General features: G+C 47.5%; 1 protein-coding gene across 3 annotated transcripts in view; it reads right to left on the bottom strand.

Moving 5' to 3' along the window:
- ETS1 (ETS proto-oncogene 1, transcription factor) overlaps positions 1-23,994 on the bottom strand; it is a 184,002-nt gene that overhangs the window by 34,748 nt on the left and 125,260 nt on the right. The window contains exon 1 of one of the 3 annotated variants that reach the window (XM_063943666.1): positions 5,292-5,602. The exons of the other annotated variants lie outside the window; for them this stretch is intronic. Within the exon in view, the coding sequence (XP_063799736.1) occupies positions 5,292-5,373 (82 nt within the window). The 5' untranslated portion in view covers positions 5,374-5,602. Of the gene's footprint in view, positions 1-5,291; positions 5,603-23,994 lie in introns of those variants that run through there. 3 annotated transcript variants of the gene reach the window in all.

The following is a 23,994-nucleotide window of genomic DNA, read 5'->3' as shown; positions in this document are numbered from 1 at the left end:
TGTGTAGGCGAGACACGCCGCCCCTCAGTCCAGCGGAAGCGTGTCTCAGCTGGCAGGGCAGGGAGGAGAGCACAGCTATGTCCGGTGGCAGCGGCGGGTAGGATCTCAAACCCGCTGCTGGTGTGTGAGCCAATCAGAGCTTGCGGACCGGCAGCCAATCAGGAGCCGCCGCTGCCGGTCCACGAGCTCTGATTGGCTCATGAACCGGCGGCTGGTTTGAGGTCCTACATGCCACCGCCCGACTTAGCTGCACTCTCCTCCCTGCCTGTTCCCTGACAGATGACACACGCCACCGCCGGACTGAGCACTAAGGGGCAGGAGAGGCGCACGCTGCACTCTCCTCCCCTGACACACAGCAGCAGCGGTAAGCAGCACAGTGGGGGGGAGGGGGGGGGGGCATGTGTGGGGCAATGTGTATCTGGCACTGCGGGGCATTTGTGGATCTGGCACTGCGGGGCATTTGTGGATCTGGCACTGTGGCGGCAATGTGTATCTGGCACTGCGGGGCATTTGTGGATCTGGCACTGCGGGGCATTTGTGGATCTGGCACTGTGGCGGCATATGTGTATCTGGCACTGCACTATTGGGGGCATATGTGTATCACGTCCCATTTTAATTGACCACACCCATTTTTTTGCTAATTTTTAAGTTGATAATTTTTGTATGGCCCCCGAAGGATTTTAAAAATATACAATTGGCCCTTGGTAAAAAAAAAGGTTCCCCACCCCAGATGTAGACAAACAGAGTTGAATCTTGTCCCTCACCACATAACTGAGCCCAAGGATGACATAAAAAAAAACAATTTACTTACTTCTTATTTTTTTTTCTGAATACATTATATCAATAAGACACTTTTGGCCTAGGGGTGCTGTGAAAAAATGATTTTACTGTGGGTCGGCGTGATTTAAAAAAGTTTGGGAACCACTGGCCTACACACTTACCAATCATCAGCCTGATGTATCGTGCCTGACGTCACAATTGGGCAAGCGTTTACATGCATCTACCCAGTTGTGCGGGCCTCTGTGTTGGTGGGCCGCCCGCACACAGCACGATATCGGCCAGCTTTAGTCAATTAACACATCTGTGCTCCAGCTAGACGATTTGGAAAACATGCACTGTTACGGTTCCATGAGTACCAGGTTTGGGAAACACTATAATAAAACCAACTGCTGATAAAAATGATGTCACCACATTGGCAGCTGGAATGAACTTTGACCCCTCCCTTCAGTGTCAGTGATGTCACTTCTCAAGAGTTCCAGCATAAACACATCTACAGCCTCCTATAAATCCTGTGTAGGCCATTAGGTGCCATTGTGATTGCGCTGTCCGATAGATTCATGGAAATTTATGAATAAAGAGGATTATTTTCATTGTCTTTTATCATGATTCTTACTGCAGGAATAAGACGGAACTATTATATTACAGAGGATCAAATTAATATGTTCCATAACATTATAGCAAGTCAGACATCTACCAAACGTGTTTTAGGCCGGTGTCTTAGATAACGTTCAAACGTTCACTACACCTCATATTCATTGTGTACCGTACCAACTATTCACATGCAAGATACACTGTACACTGTACATATATGTGTAAGTGCAACTTTTTTCATTTTTGATAGAGAATACGGGTTTAAGTGGAGTTTTTGAACAACCCACCCATTAATTTCAAACTAGTACCGGAACACGCCAGTACAATTTAGCTTATATTCAGTAGTTTACAATGAATCCTCACTAAGAAAGACTTTCCGTACGCAAATACTTGTAGTATGTCCCATCACAGCATTATCCACAACCAACTATGTATAACAGTACAGAAGAAGGGAAAAAGCATACGGGTGCACAGGCCACATACAGAAAGTAAAAGCAACCTGTAGAGGAGAAAAAGTAAAGAACAGAAGTAAAGATGGAGAGCAAAAGGTAATTCTAAGGATACTCTATTATATAATGACATTGGCACACGTGTATACATCAGACCTAAGAATACTAGGCACGAGGGCATGTCAGGTCCTCCGTGCACCGCACAACCGGAATAACTGAAGACATGCCCTGCAGAGGAGGTGGTAGTGAAGCCTAGAGGGGGGGGGGAATGAAAGGGGGCAAATATCAGGATAGAAAAATTAGAAGCAGACGTGGGGACAGAAGAACGAGAGGTAGAAAAAGAGCAAGACAGAGGCAGGGTGAAGAGAAAGAAGAGGTAAAAAGGGTACCAGAAGAGGGAGTCAGAAATAGGGAAGAAACAGATGGGGTAAGAGGGGAGAGAGGAGGAGGAGGAGGATGAGGAGAAGAAGAAGAGTAATGTATATTACAAGCCATTGAGTAATCCGTTTAGTGGGTAGTACTGAAGAAGATAATGATTACATCATTGGCATTATGAAAGAAGAGTTTCTCAATCATCATCCATCACTGACCCTACTCTAGAGGGACCAGGGCGATGTACCTATGTGGCATAAAGCTGATGATAGTGTGGTGACCGTCCCTCTGCCCCCAGCCAGGGCTCCTGGGACTATTACATGCAGCATTCTCTCTCAAAGCTTCTCCACTACAGTAAATCCTCAGCTATCAATCGAGATAAGCTAACCAACTTTAAATGGCTGAGGTGTGCTTGCAGATTGTGATTGGTCCTAACTATCCCCCCTCCCCTCATTCTGGGGGGGTTTCTGTACGATGAAACAAGAAGCGCCTGGACAAATGGCTGGCCCGGGGGCCTCTGACTAGGGCTTGGGGTGGATGAATTTGGGTTTATAACAACTGAAGATATGCGACATAATGTAGTGATTATCAGACAGCTTCTCTTCAGCCTGAGGCAACTGATAACAGATAGCAATAGCCATACAGCACATGTTAATACAGTGTGAAATCTCTTAAATTCCGTCTTCCATGGATATATGTTACCGTTATTAGTATCTTATTTATATAATGCAATGCGGACTCTAGTTCTGCGCTGAATAATAACGATCAATAACACGTTTGAGGACATTATCACCAAAGCTCAGTAACCTCAGAGTTTTAATATGTTTCAAAAAAAAAAAAAAAGGCAATACAGCAGTTTTCCACCTGTCCCATTAAATGTACACATTGGAGAGATGTGAACGCAGGCTGGGGTCACACAAGCAGATTTCCTGCCTCACAACTGTAGAAGTACAGAACAAAAGCTGGCTAATGTCCAGAGCAGACCGTCTTCCGAGGAGGAATACGCCACATAAATGGGATTCAATCGTTTCCAAACTGAGATGAGTCACGTTCTATTTAAATCAAGATCCAAACTGTGCGGTAAATGTGCGAAAATACAATCCAGCTCCCCGGCCGCCGGCTTATATAATATACACGGGCAATTCACTGCCCCACCGCGTACTTATTGTATCAGATGATTTCTCTTATTCCAGTCTAATAACTGATCCTACGAGAGAGCCAAGCACGACTATTTACTGTACAAAAGTGCAGATTTTATTTTACGCTCCAACTCGGAGAACGAACGTCTGCGTTTTATCTGCTGATCCCACCGGTCCGCCTTGTTAGAAAATTAAACATGGACAAAGAAAAGCAATCAGACCCTCTCATCACTACACTCTTATCTGCTCCCTGGGGTCTCACTTTAAACTCTCTTGAAAAGTGTCAGATGTGCTTGTAGCAGTGGGCGAGGCCCGGCCTTATAGATACAGCCACTCCAGAGCAGCCCCAAACAGAGAACGTGATTACCCAAGACCCTGACAAGAGGCCTTATCCATTCCCCAACGTCTGCCACCGACAAGCCTTAAATGCTGTTCTGAAAGACATACTGTATCTTTACCGGCAGCCAATTCATTCATTTATGTAGCGCCAGCATATACCGTAGCGCTGTACAACTGGGAACACGTGCGGTAAATACAATAAGACTGGGTATACTATAAACAAAGAGGGTTCTGCTTATAAACTATAGTTTGCAGTGTTGGCTGAGATGGATATTATGCAATCGATGGACACAATATATATTCATACTGTACAAATATCTGGTAGGGAAGATAGGAGAGACCCTAACTCAGCTCCGAGTAGCCATCTAGATTAAGGCAATCAAAGAAATATCTTCCTGTCATCACAGGCCGCAAGGTAAATCAGATGTCGGATAAATCCCAATTCCCGTCACAATAAGTCTGGAGGGGGAACCTGAAGCCATTCAGATTAGACTCATGTTCAACTCTAAAAATAGCTGCAGCTGACCTGTGCAGATGGCTGCAAGATTTATCAATGAAAAGATGACGTCTGCAGCTTGTAATGTGTTCCAACACAGACAGATCCCATGATGGGCTCTCACAGCAGAAACACATGTAATAAAGGCCAGAATCTGCTGTACAGATCAGTGTAGTGGGGCTGTCACTCTCTACCCTGCGCTTACTGTATGGCTGACCAACACACAATGTGTTATAGTGCAGCAGACACATTCCATAGGGGCTAATAAATCATCTTAGTCCAAGCTTCCAGATGGGGCAGTAACATGAACAACTAGGCTCAAGCATTTGAGAAGTCTTCTGCAGGACTTGGCGACAGAATGAGCTGTCAGTCAGCAGAATGGATGGCCAAGAGGTTGTGCAGCAGCAGAAGCACAATCCTGCTTTTTATTGTTATAAAACTAGATAGTCCAGGTCGCATCCCCCGCGGAGAAGGCCAGGAGGACTATGTGACTGTAGTTCCAGGCATCAGATAGGGGAGGTCAGGCTATCATAGAGAAGAAGGCCAGGAGGACTATGTGACTGTAGTTCCAGGCATCAGATAGGGGAGGTCAGGCTATCATAGAGAAGAAGGCCAGGAGGACTATGTGACTGTAGTTCCAGGCATCAGATAGGGGAGGTCAGGCTATCATAGAGAAGAAGGCCAGGAGGACTATGTGACTGTAGTTCCAGGCATCAGATAGGGGAGGTCAGGCTATCATAGAGAAACTAATCAGATTACAGTAATCTCTTTATCTCCAGCCTCTGTGGCCTCTCCACCCTTTCCTAGGAGGCACATTTCCAGCATCACTTACAGTTGTGTAAGTCACCAGTACAATCCAGGATGACTGGCATGTCAGTGTAAGGAAGCCTTCTCTGCCCCCCCTAGGGGCAATACTTGTACCAACTGCCCTCTCAGGGACCAAGTGCTCCCTCCCCATGCACTGTGCCCGGGGCAGCCCTGTTGCTATGTAGGGCGGTGGGAAATGAAGGGTTAAAGTATCAGCAGAAACTGTTACAATGTATCAGATCAGGCCCGGAGCGGTCCCCGCGCCCCATCAGAGGGCATTCTGCCCATCTATTACCCCCAGCCTCAGCGCCCACTCACCGGCACATGAGTAGGACTCATACTCCGCCTTCTCCGTCTTGATGATGGTGAGTGTGGGCTTCAGGTCCAGTGCCGCTTTCATGGTGGCTGTGGCCGGGTCCCCCTCTCCTTCTCCGGGTGTGTGAGCAGCGCTCCGCCGCCTCCCGTCCGCCTATTGTTACCCGCAGCAGCCTGTGATCACTGTCCTGCCCGGGAGAGAGAGCGAGAGAGAGAGCAGGGGGAGGAGGGTGGTCCTGAGCCGTGACAGCAACCAGGGGGCCGGCTCACTGCAGCCTATGGGGACCCGGGCTCTTACAGCACACACCAATCACTGACTGTACATTGCATGCTAACTATATACCCCGCGCTGTACATTGCATGCTAACTATATACCCAGCGCTGTGCAATCACTGAGTATACATTAAATTCTAACTATATACCCAGCGCTGTGCAATCACTGACTGTACATTGCATGCTAACTATATACCCCGCGCTGTGCATTGCATGCTAACTATATACCCCGCGCTGTACATTGCATGCTAACTATATACCCAGCGCTGTGCAATCACTGAGAATACATTAAATTCTAACTATATACCCAGCGCTGTGCAATCACTGACTGTACATTGCATGCTAACTATATACCCCGCGCTGTGCATTGCATGCTAACTATATACCCAGCGGCCAGCGCTGTGCAATCACTGACTGTACATTGCATGCTAACTATATACCCAGCGCTGTGCAATCACTGAGTATACATTAAATTCTAACTATATACCCAGCGCTGTGCAATCACTGACTGTACATTGCATGCTAACTATATACCCCGCGCTGTGCATTGCATGCTAACTATATACCCAGCGCTGTGTAATCACTGAGTGTACATTATATACCTAGCGCTGTGCAATCACTGAGTGTACATTATATAATACTAACTATATACCCAGCACTGTGCAATCACTGACTGTACATTGCATGCTAACTAACTATATACCCAGCACTGTGCAATCACTGACTGTACATTGCATGCTAACTAACTATATACCCAGCGCTGTGTAATCACTGACTGTACATTGCATGCTAACTATATACCCAGCGCTGTGTAATCACTAAGTGTACATTGCATGCTAACTATATACCCAGCGCTGTGTAATCACTGAGTGTACATTGCATGCTAACTATATACCCAGCGCTGTGTAATCACTGAGTGTACATTGCATGCTAACTATATACCCAGCGCTGTGTAATCACTGAGTGTACATTGCATGCTAACTATATACCCAGCGCTGTGTAATCACTGAGTGTACATTGCATGCTAACTATATACCCAGCGCTGTGTAATCACAGAGTGTACATTATATAATACTAACTATATACCCAGCACTGTGCAATCACTGACTGTACATTGCATGCTAACTATATACCCAGCGCTGTGCAATCACTGCGTGTACATTATATATATATATATATATATATATACCCAACACTGTGCAATCACTGCGTGTACATTATATTTATATATATATATATATATATATATATATACATACCCAACACTGTGCAATCACTGAGTGTACATTCTATTCTAACTATATACCCAGCACTATGCAATCACTGAGTGTACATTATATGCTAACTATATACCCAGCACTGTGCAATCACTGAGTGTACATTGCAGAGCGCTGGGTATATAGTTAGCATGCAATATACACTCAGTAATTGCACAGCGCTGGGTATATAGTTAGCATATAATGTACACTCAGTGATTGCAGAGCGCAGGGTATATAGTTAGCATGCAATCACTGAGTGTACATTATATGCTAACTATATACCCAGCGCTGTGCAATCACTGAGTGTATATTGCATGCTAACTATATATCCAGCACTCTGCAATCACTGAGTGTACATTGCATGCTAACTATATACCTAGCACTGTGCAATCAGTGAGTGAGTGTACATTGCATGCTAACTATATACCCAGCACTGTGCACATTGCACAGTGCTGGGTATATAGTTAGCATGCAATATGTACAGCGCTGGGTATATAGTTAGCATGCAATGTACACTCACTCACTGATTGCACAGTGCTGGGTATATAGTTAGCATGCAATATGTACAGCGCTGGGTATATAGTTAGCATGCAATATGCACAGTGCTGGGTATATAGTTAGCATGCAATATGTACAGCGCTGGGTATATAGTTAGCATGCAATGTACACTCACTCACTGATTGCACAGCGCTGGGTATATAGTTAGCATGCAATGTTCACTCACTGATTGCACAGTGCTGAGTATATAGTTAGTTTAGCATGTAAGGTACACTCACTGATTGCACAGTGCTGAGTATATAGTTAGTTTAGCATGTAAGGTACACTCACTGATTGCACAGTGCTGAGTATATAGTTAGTTTAGCATGTAAGGTACACTCACTGATTGCACAGTGCTGAGTATATAGTTAGTTTAGCATGTAAGGTACACTCACTGATTGCACAGTGCTGAGTATATAGTTAGTTTAGCATGTAAGGTACGCTCACTGATTGCACAATGCTGGGTATATAGTTAGCATGCAATGTACAGTGCTGGGTATATAGTTAGCATGCAATGTAAACTCACTGATTGCACAGTGCTGAGTATATAGATAGCTTGGCATGTAAGGTACACTCACTGATTGCATGATAACCAAGCACTGTGCAAGCAGTGAGTGTATCTTACATGCTAAACTAACTATATACTCAGCGCTGTGCAATCAGTGAGTGTCCATTACATGCTAAGCTAACTATATACCCAGCACTGTACATTGCATGCTAACTATATACCCAGCACTGCCGCTGTGCAATCAGTGAGTGTTCCTTACATGCTAAACTAACTATATACTCAGCACTGTACATTGCAAGCTAATTATATACTCAGCGCTGCCGCTGTGCAATCAGTGAGTGTTCCTTACATGCTAAACTAACTATATACTCAGCGCTGTGCAATCAGTGAGTGTACCTTACATGCTAAGCTAATTATATACTCAGCGCTGCCGCTGTGCAATCAGTGAGTGTTCCTTACATGCTAAGATAACTATATACTCAGCGCTGCACAATCAGTGAGTGTACATTACATGCTAAGCTAACTATATATTCAGCGCTGCGCAATCAGTGAGTGTACATTACTAGAGATGAGCGGGTTCGGTTCCTCGGAATCCGAACCCGCCCGAACTTCATGTTTTTTTTCACGGGTCCGAGCGACTCGGATCTTCCCGCCTTGCTCGGTTAACCCGAGCGCGCCCGAACGTCATCATGACGCTGTCGGATTCTCGCGAGACTCGGATTCTATATAAGGAGCCGCGCGTCGCCGCCATTTTCACTCGTGCATTGAGATTGATAGGGAGAGGACGTGTCTGGCGTCCTCTCCATTAGAATAGAGATAGATTAGATAGAGAGAGAGAGATTGTGCAGAGTCGCAGACAGAGTTAGTTTACCACAGTCAGTGACCAGTGCAGTTGCTAGTTAACTTTTATTTAATATAATATATCCGTTCACTTCTCTCTGCTATATCCGTTCTCTGCCTGAAAAAAAAAACGATACACAGCACAGTCAGTCACACAGTGTGACTCAGTCTGTGTGCACTCAGCTCAGCCCAGTGTGCTGCACAGTCATCAATGTATAAATTAAAAGCTTATAATTAATTGTGGGGGAGACTGGGGAGCACTGCAGGTTGTTAGCAGGAGCCAGGAGTACAATTATATTAATTAACAGTGCACACTTTTGCTGCAGGAGTGGTGACCAGTGCCTGACCACCAGTATAGTATTGTTGTATACTACTAATATCTCTTTAAATATCAACCAGTCTATATTAGCAGCAGACACAGTACAGTGCGGTAGTTCACGGCTGTGGCTACCTCTGTGTCGGCACACGGCAGGCAGTCCGTCCGACCAGAATTGTATTATTTATTATTATATACCTACCACCTAACCGTGGTTTTTTTTTCATTCTTTATACCGTCATAGTGTCATCCTAATTGTTACGAGTATACTACTATCTCTTTATCAACCAGTGTACAGTGCGGTAGTTCACGGCTGTGGCTACCTCTGTGTCGGCACACGGCAGGCAGTCCGTCCGACCAGAATTGTATTATTTATTATTATATACCTACCACCTAACCGTGGTTTTTTTTTCATTCTTTATACCGTCATAGTGTCATCCTAATTGTTACGAGTATACTACTATCTCTTTATCAACCAGTGTACAGTGCGGTAGTTCACGGCTGTGGCTACCTCTGTGTCGGCACACGGCAGGCAGTCCGTCCGACCAGAATTGTATTATTTATTATTATATACCTACCACCTAACCGTGGTTTTTTTTTTCATTCTTTATACCGTCATAGTGTCATCCTAATTGTTACGAGTATACTACTATCTCTTTATCAACCAGTGTACAGTGCGGTAGTTCACGGCTGTGGCTACCTCTGTGTCGGCACACGGCAGGCAGTCCGTCCGACCAGAATTGTATTATTTATTATTATATACCTACCACCTAACCGTGGTTTTTTTTTTCATTCTTTATACCGTCATAGTGTCATCCTAATTGTTACGAGTATACTACTATCTCTTTATCAACCAGTGTACAGTGCGGTAGTTCACGGCTGTGGCTACCTCTGTGTCGGCACACGGCAGGCAGTCCGTCCGACCAGAATTGTATTATTTATTATTATATACCTACCACCTAACCGTGGTTTTTTTTTCATTCTTTATACCGTCATAGTGTCATCCTAATTGTTACGAGTATACTACTATCTCTTTATCAACCAGTGTACAGTGCGGTAGTTCACGGCTGTGGCTACCTCTGTGTCGGCACACGGCAGGCAGTCCGTCCGACCAGAATTGTATTATTTATTATTATATACCTACCACCTAACCGTGGTTTTTTTTTCATTCTTTATACCGTCATAGTGTCATCCTAATTGTTACGAGTATACTACTATCTCTTTATCAACCAGTGTACAGTGCGGTAGTTCACGGCTGTGGCTACCTCTGTGTCGGCACACGGCAGGCAGTCCGTCCGACCAGAATTGTATTATTTATTATTATATACCTACCACCTAACCGTGGTTTTTTTTTTCATTCTTTATACCGTCATAGTGTCATCCTAATTGTTACGAGTATACTACTATCTCTTTATCAACCAGTGTACAGTGCGGTAGTTCACGGCTGTGGCTACCTCTGTGTCGGCACACGGCAGGCAGTCCGTCCGACCAGAATTGTATTATTTATTATTATATACCTACCACCTAACCGTGGTTTTTTTTTCATTCTTTATACCGTCATAGTGTCATCCTAATTGTTACGAGTATACTACTATCTCTTTATCAACCAGTGTACAGTGCGGTAGTTCACGGCTGTGGCTACCTCTGTGTCGGCAGTCGGCAGGCAGTCCGTCCATCCATAATTGTATTATTATTATAATATATACCACCTAACCGTGGTTTTTTTATACCACCTAACCGTGGCAGTCCGTCCATAATTGTATACTAGTATCCAATCCATCCATCTCCATTGTTTACCTGAGGTGCCTTTTAGTTCTGCCTATAAAATATGGAGAACAAAAAAGTTGAGGTTCCAAAATTAGGGAAAGATCAAGATCCACTTCCACCTCGTGCTGAAGCTGCTGCCACTAGTCATGGCCGAGACGATGAAATGCCAGCAACGTCGTCTGCCAAGGCCGATGCCCAATGTCATAGTACAGAGCATGTCAAATCCAAAACACCAAATATCAGAAAAAAAAGGACTCCAAAACCTAAAATAAAATTGTCGGAGGAGAAGCGTAAACTTGCCAATATGCCATTTACCACACGGAGTGGCAAGGAACGGCTGAGGCCCTGGCCTATGTTCATGGCTAGTGGTTCAGCTTCACATGAGGATGGAAGCACTCAGCCTCTCGCTAGAAAACTGAAAAGACTCAAGCTGGCAAAAGCACCGCAAAGAACTGTGCGTTCTTTGAAATCCCAAATCCACAAGGAGAGTCCAATTGTGTCGTTTGCGATGCCTGACCTTCCCAACACTGGACGTGAAGAGCATGCGCCTTCCACTATTTGCATGCCCCCTGCAAGTGCTGGAAGGAGCACCCGCAGTCCAGTTCCTGATAGTCAGATTGAAGATGTCAGTGTTGAAGTACACCAGGATGAGGAGGATATGGGTGTTGCTGGCGCTGGGGAGGAAATTGACCAGGAGGATTCTGATGGTGAGGTGGTTTGTTTAAGTCAGGCACCCGGGGAGACACCTGTTGTCCGTGGGAGGAATATGGCCGTTGACATGCCAGGTGAAAATACCAAAAAAATCAGCTCTTCGGTGTGGAGGTATTTCACCACAAATGCGGACAACAGGTGTCAAGCCGTGTGTTCCCTTTGTCAAGCTGTAATAAGTAGGGGTAAGGACGTTAACCACCTCGGAACATCCTCCCTTATACGTCACCTGCAGCGCATTCATAATAAGTCAGTGACAAGTTCAAAAACTTTGGGTGACAGCGGAAGCAGTCCACTGACCAGTAAATCCCTTCCTCTTGTAACCAAGCTCACGCAAACCACCCCACCAACTCCCTCAGTGTCAATTTCCTCCTTCCCCAGGAATGCCAATAGTCCTGCAGGCCATGTCACTGGCAAGTCTGACGAGTCCTCTCCTGCCTGGGATTCCTCCGATGCATCCTTGCGTGTAACGCCTACTGCTGCTGGCGCTGCTGTTGTTGCCGCTGGGAGTCGATGGTCATCCCAGAGGGGAAGTCGTAAGCCCACTTGTACTACTTCCAGTAAGCAATTGACTGTTCAACAGTCCTTTGCGAGGAAGATGAAATATCACAGCAGTCATCCTACTGCAAAGCGGATAACTGAGGCCTTGGCATCCTGGGTGGTGAGAAACGTGGTTCCGGTATCCATCATTACTGCAGAGCCAACTAGAGACTTGTTGGAGGTACTGTGTCCCCGGTACCAAATACCATCTAGGTTCCATTTCTCTAGGCAGGCGATACCGAAAATGTACACAGACCTCAGAAAAAGAGTCACCAGTGTCCTAAAAAATGCAGCTGTACCCAATGTCCACTTAACCACGGACATGTGGACAAGTGGAGCAGGGCAGGGTCAGGACTATATGACTGTGACAGCCCACTGGGTAGATGTATGGACTCCCGCCGCAAGAACAGCAGCGGCGGCACCAGTAGCAGCATCTCGCAAACGCCAACTCTTTCCTAGGCAGGCTACGCTTTGTATCACCGCTTTCCAGAATACGCACACAGCTGAAAACCTCTTACGGCAACTGAGGAAGATCATCGCGGAATGGCTTACCCCAATTGGACTCTCCTGTGGATTTGTGGCATCGGACAACGCCAGCAATATTGTGTGTGCATTAAATCTGGGCCAATTCCAGCACGTCCCATGTTTTGCACATACCTTGAATTTGGTGGTGCAGAATTTTTTAAAAAACGACAGGGCCGTGCAAGAGATGCTGTCGGTGGCCAGAAGAATTGCGGGACACTTTCGGCGTACAGGCACCACGTACAGAAAACTGGAGCACCACCAAAAACTACTGAACCTGCCCTGCCATCATCTGAAGCAAGAAGTGGTAACGAGGTGGAATTCAACCCTCTATATGCTTCAGAGGTTGGAGGAGCAGCAAAAGGCCATTCAAGCCTATACAATTGAGCACGATATAGTAGGTGGAATGCACCTGTCTCAAGTGCAGTGGAGAATGATTTCAACGTTGTGCAAGGTTCTGATGCCCTTTGAACTTGCCACACGTGAAGTCAGTTCAGACACTGCCAGCCTGAGTCAGGTCATTCCCCTCATCAGGCTTTTGCAGAAGAAGCTGGAGGCATTGAAGGAGGAGCTAACACGGAGCGATTCCGCTAGGCATGTGGGACTTGTGGATGCAGCCCTTAATTCGCTTAACAAGGATTCACGGGTGGTCAATCTGTTGAAATCAGAGCACTACATTTTGGCCACCGTGCTCGATCCTAGATTTAAAGCCTACCTTGGATCTCTCTTTCCGGCAGACACAGGTCTGCTGGGGTTGAAAGACCTGCTGGTGACAAAATTGTCAAGTCAAGCGGAACGCGACCTGTCAACATCTCCTCCTTCACATTCTCCCGCAACTGGGGGTGCGAGGAAAAGGCTCAGAATTCCGAGCCCACCCGCTGGCGGTGATGCAGGGCAGTCTGGAGCGACTGCTGATGCTGACATCTGGTCCGGACTGAAGGACCTGACAACGATTACGGACATGTCGTCTACTGTCACTGCATATGATTCTCTCAACATTGATAGAATGGTGGAGGATTATATGAGTGACCGCATCCAAGTAGGCACGTCACACAGTCCGTACTTATACTGGCAGGAAAAAGAGGCAATTTGGAGGCCCTTGCACAAACTGGCTTTATTCTACCTAAGTTGCCCTCCCACAAGTGTGTACTCCGAAAGAGTGTTTAGTGCCGCCGCTCACCTTGTCAGCAATCGGCGTACGAGGTTACATCCAGAAAATGTGGAGAAGATGATGTTCATTAAAATGAATTATAATCAATTCCTCCGCGGAGACATTGACCAGCAGCAATTGCCTCCACAAAGTACACAGGGAGCTGAGATGGTGGATTCCAGTGGGGACGAATTGATAATCTGTGAGGAGGGGGATGTACACGGTGATATATCGGAGGGTGAAGATGAGGTGGACATCTTGCCTCTGTAGAGCCAGTTTGTGCAAGGAGAGATTAATTGCTTCTTTTTTGGGGGGGGTCCAAACCAACCCGTCATATCAGTCACAGTCGTGTGGCAGACCCTGTCACTGAAATGATGGGTTGGTTAAAGTGTGCATGTCCTGTTTTGTTTATACAACATAAGGGTGGGTGGGAGGGCCCAAGGATAATTCCATCTTGCACCTCTTTTTTCTTTTCTTTTTCTTTGCATCATGTGCTGATTGGGGTGGGTTTTTTGGAAGGGACACCCTGCGTGACACTGCAGTGCCACTCCTAGATGGGCCCGGTGTTTGTGTCGGCCACTAGGGTCGCTAATCTTACTCACACAGCTACCTCATTGCGCCTCTTTTTTTCTTTGCGTCATGTGCTGTTTGGGGAGGGTTTTTTGGAAGGGACATCCTGCGTGACACTGCAGTGCCACTCCTAGATGTGCCCGGTGTTTGTGTCGGCCACTAGGGTCGCTAATCTTACTCACACAGTCAGCTACCTCATTGCGCCTCTTTTTTTCTTTGCGTCATGTGCTGTTTGGGGAGGGTTTTTTGGAAGGGCCATCCTGCGTGACACTGCAGTGCCACTCCTAGATGGGCCCGGTGTTTGTGTCGGCCACTAGGGTCGCTAATCTTACTCACACAGCTACCTCATTGCGCCTCTTTTTTTCTTTGCGTCATGTGCTGTTTGGGGAGGGTTTTTTGGAAGGGACATCCTGCGTGACACTGCAGTGCCACTCCTAGATGGGCCCGGTGTTTGTGTCGGCCACTAGGGTCGCTTATCTTACTCACACAGCGACCTCGGTGCAAATTTTAGGACTAAAAATAATATTGTGAGGTGTGAGGTATTCAGAATAGACTGAAAATGAGTGTAAATTATGGTTTTTGAGGTTAATAATACTTTGGGATCAAAATGACCCCCAAATTCTATGATTTAAGCTGTTTTTTAGTGTTTTTTGAAAAAAACACCCGAATCCAAAACACACCCGAATCCGACAAAAAAAATTCGGTGAGGTTTTGCCAAAACGCGTTCGAACCCAAAACACGGCCGCGGAACCGAACCCAAAACCAAAACACAAAACCCGAAAAATTTCAGGCGCTCATCTCTATACATTACATGCTAAGCTAACTATATACCTAGCACTGTACATTGCATGCTAACTATGGGCCTAATTCCGAGTTGATCGCAGCAGAAAACTTGTTAGCAGTTGGGCAAAACCATGTGCACTGCAGGGGAGGCAGATATAACCCATCTGTGTCACCCCTGTCTGTCTACCCCTCCCCTTAGAATGTAAGCTCTCACGAGTAGGGCCCTCTTCCCTCATGTGCTTATCCTTTTCTTACTTTAATAATCCTCAACTGCCCAAATCACGCAGTTTTTTGGCCACCTGGAACTTATCTCTCTGTCATTTACTAGTGTAGTTATGCTTAGTTACCCTGTACATGTCCTATATTGTCTTCAACTGTAAGTCAATGTTTTCCTGTTTGATTATGTGCATATGTACTCTGTAATTGGGCGCTGCGGAACCCTTGTGGCGCCATATAAATAAAGGATATTAATAATAATAATAACATGTGCAGAGAGAGTTAGATTTGGGTGGGGTGTATTCAAACTGAAATCTAAATTGCAGTGTAGCAATAAACCAGCCAGTATTTACCCTGCACAGAAACAAAATAACCCATCCACATTTAACTCTCTCTGCACGTTATATCTGCCCCCCCTGCAGTGCACATGGTTTTGCCCAACTGCTAACAAACTTGCTGCTGCGATCAACTCAGAATTACCCCCTATATACCCAGCACTGTGCAATCAGTGAGTGTACCTTACATGCTAAGCTAATTATATACTCAGCGCTGCCGCTGTGCAATCAGTGAGTGTTCCTTATATGCTAAACTAACTATATACTCAGCGCTGTGCAATCAGTGAGTGTACATAACATGCTAAGCTAACTATGGGGGCGATACGGATCTGATTGCTGCTGTGCGTTTTGGCACAGCGGGCGATCAGGTACTAACTGCGCTTGCGCGCCGGACAGCAACAAAGGGCATCGCCAGTCAGCGATGGGATAGTGCGAAAAATCCCATCCCACGGCGTTTGACGGGGGGAGGCCCTTTGTGGGTGGTAACTGACCATTTACTGGGAGTGTCCGGAAAAATGCAGGCGTGTCCAAGCGTTGTCAGGGAGGGTGTGTGACGTCATTTCGGGCCCCGATCAGCCTGTTCTCATCGCACTGGAGGAGTAAGTCCTGGGCTGCGCACACACTGCACACAGTGGAAAAATCATTGGATGGTGAGTGTGGTGTGAACGGATTTGCAGCTGTCCTCTGACTGAGGGATTTTTTGCAGCTGGGCGTACACATGGGATCGCACACTTGCACGGCGAATATACACTCCCCTTGGGTGGCAACTATCTGAATGCAGCACTACAAATCTAGCAGCCCAGCAATCAGATCTGAATCCCCCCCTATATACTCAGCGCTGTGCAATCAGTGAGTGTACCTTACATGCTAAGTTAACTATATACCCAGCACGGGATCAGTACTAAATCCCGCTGGACGGGATCCCGGCGGTCGAAATACCGACGCCGGAATCCCGACCACACAATCCCGACAGGGGTGGCGAGCGGAACGCAGCCCCTTGCGGGCTCGCTGTGCTCGCTACACTCGGCACACTATTATATTCTCCCTCTAAGTGTGTCGTGGACACCCACGGAGGGAGAATATGTTGGGATTGTGTCGGTCGGGATTCCGGTGTCTGTATTTCGACCGCCGGGATTCCGCCCGGCGGGATCTTGACCGCATCCCCCCAGCACTGTGCTAAACTATCTATGGGGGTGATTACTTACTGCATTTACGCAATGGTCGGGTCCTGCGATCTCTGATTGACAGATAGTGGCGTTCGCGGGATGGGGTGGCCGGCGTTGCTGAAAACTGGGGCGTGTCACCTCTGTTTTCCAGTAGTGGCGAGGCCAAGAACTGCGTCATGGTCAGTTTCTTTCTTTGGCCTCACAATGCCACCCTGTGACGGCAAGTCTGAGTAAGCCAGCCGTTGCAGATGAACATTGCGACCGATAGTTGCGATGTTCATCACAGATGCGATGCAATCGCAAATACAGGGAGGAAGTGGTATGCTCCGTGTTCAGCCACAATCATCAAAATTATAACAAGTGAAGGCTTGAAATATCTCACTTTGCATGTAATGAGTCTATATAATATATTAGTTTCACCTTTTAAGGTGACTTACTGAATTAAATGAACTTTTGTACGATATTCTAATTTTTTGAGTTTCACCTGTAAGGAGGCGACAGAGAGACAGATATGGAGGGAGCAATGGGAGAGATATGTACAGTATGGGGCAGAGAGACAGATATGGAGGGAGCAGTGGAAGAGATATGTATGGGGAGAGAGACAGATATGTATGGGGCAGAGAGACAGATATGGAGGGAGCAGTGGGAGAGATATGTATGGGGAGAGAGAGACAGATATGTATGTGGCAGAGAGACAGATATGGAGGGAGCAGTGGGAGAGACATGTATGGGTCAGAGAGACAGATATGGAGGGAGCAGTGGGATAGATATGTACAGTATGGGGCAGAGAGACAGATATGTATGGGGCAAAGAGACAGATATGGAGGGAGCAGTGGGAGAGATATGTATGGGGAGAGAGACATATGTATGGGGCAGAGAGACAGATATGGAGGGAGCAGTGGGAGAGATATGTTTGGGGACAGAGACAGATATGTATGGGGCAGAGAGACAGATATGGAGGGAGCAGTGGGAGAGACATGTATGGGGCAGAGAGACAGATATGGAGGGAGCAGTGGGAGAGATGTATGGGGCAGAGAGACAGATATGGAGGGAGCAGTGGGAGAGATATGTATGGGGAGAGAGACAGATATGGAGGGAGCAGTGGGAGAGATGTATGGGGCAGAGAGACAGATATGGAGGGAGCAGTGGGAGAGACATGTATGGGGCAGAGAGACAGATATGGAGGGAGCAGTGGGATAGATATGTACAGTATGGGGCAGAGAGACAGATATGTATGGGGCAAAGAGACAGATATGGAGGGAGCAGTGGGAGAGATATGTATGGGGAGAGAGACATATGTATGGGGCAGAGAGACAGATATGGAGGGAGCAGTGGGAGAGATATGTATGGGGACAGAGACAGATATGTATGGGGCAGAGAGACAGATATGGAGGGAGCAGTGGGAGAGACATGTATGGGGCAGAGAGACAGATATGGAGGGAGCAGTGGGAGAGATGTATGGGGCAGAGAGACAGATATGGAGGGAGCAGTGGGAGAGATATGTATGGGGAGAGAGACAGATATGGAGGGAGCAGTGGGAGAGATTTATGGGGCAGAGAGACAGATATGGAGGGAGCAGTGGGAGAGACATGTATGGGGCAGAGAGACAGATATGGAGGGAGCAGTGGGAGAGAGATATGTACAGTATGGGGCAAAGAGACAGATATGGAGGGAGCAGTGGGAGAGATATGTACAGTATGGGGCAGAGAGACAGATATGTATGGGGCAGAGAGACAGATATGGAGGGAGCAGTGGGAGAGATATGTATGGGATAGAGAGACAGATATGGAGGGGCAGAGAGACAGATATGGAGGGAGCAGTGGGAGAGATATGTATGGGATAGAGAGACAGATATGGAGGGGCAGAGAGACAGATATGGAGGGAGCAGTGGGAGAGATATGTATGGGGCAGAGAGACAGATATGGAGGGAGCAGAGAGACAGATATGGAGGGAGCAGTGGGAGAGATATGTATGGGGCAGAGAGACAGATATGGAGGGGGCAGTGGGAGAGATATGTATGGGGCAGAGAGACAGATATGGAGGGAGCAGTGGGAGAGATATGTATGGGGCAGAGAGACAGATATGGAGGGAGCAGTGGAAGAGATATGTATGGGGAGAGAGACAGATATGTATGGGGCAGAGAGACAGATATGGAGGGAGCAGTGGGAGAGATATGTATGGGGCAGAGAGACAGATATGGAGGGAGCAGTGGGAGAGACATGTATGGGGCAGAGAGACAGATATGGAGGGAGCAGTGGGAGAGATATGTATGGGGCAGAGAGACAGATATGGAGGTATCAGAGTGAGACAGATATGTATGTGGCAGAGAGACAGATATGTATGGGGTAGAGAAAGACAGATATGCATGGGGCAGAGAGACAGATATGGAGGGAGCAGAGTGAGACAGATATGGAGGGAGCAGAGCAAGATAGATATGGAGGGAGCAGTGAGAGATATGAAGGTGATGCGGTCAAGATGCCGGCTGTGGATATCCCTTCAGTCGAAATACCGACTCGGTATACAGAATACTGACATCAGAACTCCAAATGGGTCAGGAACCCAATGCTGGAATTCCGTCAACCGCCATCCCGACCGTAAGTATCCCAGCAAATTGAGGTTAGGGTTAGGCTGCGGGGAGGGAGGGTTAGGTTTAGGCAGAGGTAACGGGGCAGGGAGCGGGGATTAGGCATGTTCGAGGGAGATTTAGGGTTTGGTACTAAGGACTAAGAGGGGAGGTTAGGGTTAGGCTACGAGAAGGGTAGGTTAGGGGTGGAGAGAGGGGAGAACACCCCTTACTCACCCCTGTTGGGTCTTATCAGCGGGATCCCGGCATCGCTATCATATCATACTGATTCCATATGGAGGGGGCAGAGAGAGATATATCATCCGTACTGCATGGGCAGCACGGATGGTGTAATGGTTAGCATTACTGCCTCACAGCACTGAGGTCACGGGTTCGTTTCCCACCGCGACCCTAACTGTGTGGAGTTTGTATATTCTCCCCGTACTTGCGTGGGTTTCCTCTGGGTACTCCGGTTTCCTCCCACAATCCAAAAATATATACTGGTAGGTTAATTGGCTCCCAACAAAAGTAACCCTAGTGTGAATGTGTGTGTGTACATGTGATAGGGAATATACACTGCTCAAAAAAATAAAGGGAACACTTAAACAACACAATGTAACTCCAAGTCAATCACACTTCTGTGAAATCAAACTGTCCACTTAGGAAGCAACACTGATTGACAATCAATTTCACATGCTGTTGTGCAAATGGAATAGACAACAGGTGGGAATTATAGACAATTAGCAAGACACCCCCAATAAAGGAGTTGTTCTGCAGGTGGTGACCACAGACCACTTCTCAGCTCCTATGCTTTCTGGCTGATGTTTTGGTCACTTTTGAAAGCTGGCGGTGCTTTCACTCTAGTGGTAGCATGAGACGGAGTCTACAACCCACACAAGTGGCTCAGGTAGTGCAGCTCATCCAGGATGGCACATCAATGCGAGCTGTGGCAAGAAGGTTTGCTGTGTCTGTCAGCGTAGTGTCCAGAGCATGGAGGCGCTACCAGGAGACAGGCCAGTACATCAGGAGATGTGGAGGAGGCCGTAGGAGGGCAACAACCCAGCAGCAGGACCGCTACCTCCGCCTTTGTGCAAGGAGGAACAGGAGGAGCACTGCCAGAGCCCTGCAAAATGACCTCCAGCAAGCCACAAATGTGCATGTGTCTACTCAAATGATCAGAAACAGACTCCATGAGGGTGGTATGAGGGCCCGACATCCACAGGTGGGGGTTGTGCTTACAGCCCAACACCGTGCAGGATGTTTGGCATTTGCCAGAGAACACCAAGATTGGCAAATTCGCCACTGGAGCCCTGTGCTCTTCACAGATGAAAGCAGGTTCTCACTGAGCACATGTGACAGACATGACAGAGTCTGGAGACGCCAAGGAGAACATTCTGCTGCCTGCAACATCCTCCAGCATGACCGGTTTGGCAGTGGGTCAGTAATGGTGTGGGGTGGCATTTCTTTGGGGGGCCGCACAGCCCTCCATGTGCTCGCCAGAGGTAGCCTGACTGCCATTAGGTACCGAGATGAGATTCTCAGACCCCTTGTGAGACCATATGCTGGTGCAGTTGGGCCTGGGTTCCTCCTAATGCAAGACAATGCTAGACCACATGTGGCTGGAGTGTGTCAGCAGTTCCTGCAAGACGAAGGCATTGATGCTATGGACTGGCCCGCCCGCTCCCCAGACCTGAACCCAATTGAGCACATCTGGTACATCATGTCTCGCTCAATCCACCAACGCCACGTTGCACCACAGACTGTCCAGGAGTTGGCGGATGCTTTAATCCAGGTCTGGGAGGAGATCCCTCAGGAGACCATCCGCCACCTCATCAGAAGCATGCCCAGGCATTGTAGGGAGGTCATTCAGGCACGTGGAGGCCACACACACTACTGAGCCTCATTTTAACTTGTTTTAAGGACATTACATCAAAGTTGGATCAGCCTGTAGTGTGTTTTTCCACTTTAATTTTGAGAGTGACTCCAAATCCAGACCTCCATGGGTTAGTACATTTGATTTCCATTGACAATTTTTGTGTGATTTTGTTGTCAGCACATTCAACTATGTAAAGAACAAAGTATTTAATAAGAATATTTCATTCATTCAGATCTAGGATGTGTTATTTTAGTGTTCCCTTTATTTTTTTGAGCAGTGTAGATTGTAAGCTCCTCTGGGGCAGGGACTGATGTGAATGGGCAAAATATTCTCTGTAAAGCGCTGCGGAATATGTGTGCGCTATATAAATAACTGGTAATAAATAATAATTGTGCCATTTTAGCCCCGCCCCCAACCTGCAGACCCGCAAATTGCAACATTTTCCCGGTGTGGGTGCGGGGCTTGATTGTGTCACCGCCATGCCCCGCCCCCGAAGTTCCATGGAGCGTCTCCTCTCCAGGCTACTCCCGGAGAGGAGATATAAAATGTAGGTATGTGTGCATTAGACTGTAATTCCCTATAGGAACCCATAGTTCAGAGCTAAGTGTAGTGCAGTACAAGGGCAGGCAACGCATGGCACTCCAGCTGCTGTGAAACCATGCACAGAGCAAGCCCTGCCAGAGTTTTGCTGTTTGGGCATGGTAAAACAGTGTGAGGACATGCTGAGATGTGTAGTTCCACAGCTGGAGCGCTGGACATTGACTGTCCCTGACATGGGTATAGCTACCCATTGGCCAGGATGGCACTCGCCAGGGGCGCCAGCCGAGGAGGTGTGCCACCCGTGGGAGCTGTAATGTAGTGACCGGGCTGCTGGGAGCTGTAGTGTAGTGACAGGGCTGCTGGGAGCTGTAGTTTAGTGACAGGGTTGCTGGGAGCTGTAGTTTAGTGACAGGGTTGCTGGGAGCTGTAGTTTAGTGACAGGGTTGCTGGGAGCTGTAGTTTAGTGACAGGGCTGCTGGGAGCTGTAGTTTAGTGACAGGGCTGCTGGGAGCTGTAGTGTAGTGACAGGGCTGCTGGGAGCTGTAGTTTAGTGACAGGGTTGCTGGGAGCTGTAGTGTAGTGACAGGGTTGCTGGGAGCTGTACTGTAGTGACAGGGTTGCTGGGAGCTGTAGTTTAGTGACCGGGCTGCTGGGAGCTGTAGTGTAGTGACAGTGTTGCTGGGAGCTGTAGTGTAGTGACAGGGTTGCTGGGAGCTGTAGTTTAGTGACAGGGTTGCTGGGAGCTGTAGTTTAGTGACAGGGTTGCTGGGAGCTGTAGTGTAGTGACAGGGTTGCTGGGAGCTGTAGTTTAGTGACCGGGCTGCTGGGAGCTGTAGTGTAGTGACAGGGTTGCTGGGAGCTGTAGTTTAGTGACCGGGCTGCTGGGAGCTGTAGTGTAGTGACAGGGTTGCTGGGAGCTGTAGTGTAGTGACAGGGTTGCTGGGAGCTGTAGTTTAGTGACAGGGCTGCTGGGAGCTGTAGTTTAGTGACAGGGTTGCTGGGAGCTGTAGTGTAGTGACAGGGTTGCTGGGAGCTGTAGTTTAGTGACAGGGCTGCTGGGAGCTGTAGTTTAGTGACCGGGCTGCTGGGAGCTGTAGTTTAGTGACAGGGTTGCTAGGAGCTGTAGTGTAGTGACAGGGCTTCTGGGAGCTGTAGTTTAGTGACCGGGCTGCTGGGAGCTGTAGTTTAGTTACAGTTTGTATAGTGTATGCGGTGCGCAGTGCTGGACACCGCCGCCAGTAACTACAAACTGAATGTTCAAAGCTGCCAGGTGCCCTCCCACGCCAAGGCAATACAAATGCATATAAAGGCAGCACTCACGGACTTGTATACAATCAAGGGTAGATACCCCACAGCTTTTCAACATTTCAATTTATTCAGTCGCTGTCAGGATGAAGACGTTTGAAAAGCTGTGGGGTATCTACCCTATATTATATATAAGTCCGTGAGTGCCACCTTTATATCAGTTACTATTGCTCAGGCGTGGGAGGGTACCTGGCAGCTCATTTTTAATATAGAATGCCGCACATGCTGCATTGATACCTATCTATCTACAGTGTGTATATATATATATATATTAGTAGATTGCAATGGTGCCTTGCTCCTCAGATGCACATCAGGACAGCCATGGTATATCACAATGATGAAGTAAATACACTGTCTTACACACTGAGTCCTGTCCTCACTCGGTGAGCTTGGGGTGTTAGTTCATCGTAACATTTCTTCTTTTACACTAACACATTATTTTAAGAAAATACATTTCAACTAAAAAGTGTTCTTCAGCTCCCTCTTACCAGTGCCCCTAATCTGCCAGCTCTATCTTCCTAGTGCCCCTAACCTGCCAGCTCTATCTTCCCAGTGCCCCTAAACTGCCAGCTCTATCTTCCCAGTGCCCCTAACCTGCCAGCTCTATCTTCCCAGTGCCCCTAACCTGCCAGCTCTATCTTCCCTGTGCCCCTAACCTGCCAGCTCTATCTTCCAAGTGCCCCTAACCTGCCAGCTCTATCTTCCCAGTGCCCCTAACCTGCCAGCTCTATCTTCCCAGTGCCCCTAACCTGCCAGCTCTATCTTCCCAGTGCCCCTAACCTGCCAGCTCTATCTTCCCAGTGGCCCTAACCTGCCAGCTCTATCTTCCCAGTGTCCCTAAGCTGCCAGCTCTATCTTCCCAGTGCCCCTAAGCTGCCAGCTCTATCTTCCCAGTGCCCCTAAACTGCCAGCTCTATCTTCACAGTGCCCCT

The sequence above is a fragment of the Pseudophryne corroboree genome, chromosome 10 (genome assembly GCF_028390025.1).
Source record: "Pseudophryne corroboree isolate aPseCor3 chromosome 10, aPseCor3.hap2, whole genome shotgun sequence".
Lineage (NCBI taxonomy): Eukaryota > Metazoa > Chordata > Amphibia > Anura > Myobatrachidae > Pseudophryne > Pseudophryne corroboree.
The sequence above is the reverse complement of the archived record's forward strand: the minus strand, read 5'-3'. Positions and strand labels throughout refer to the sequence as shown.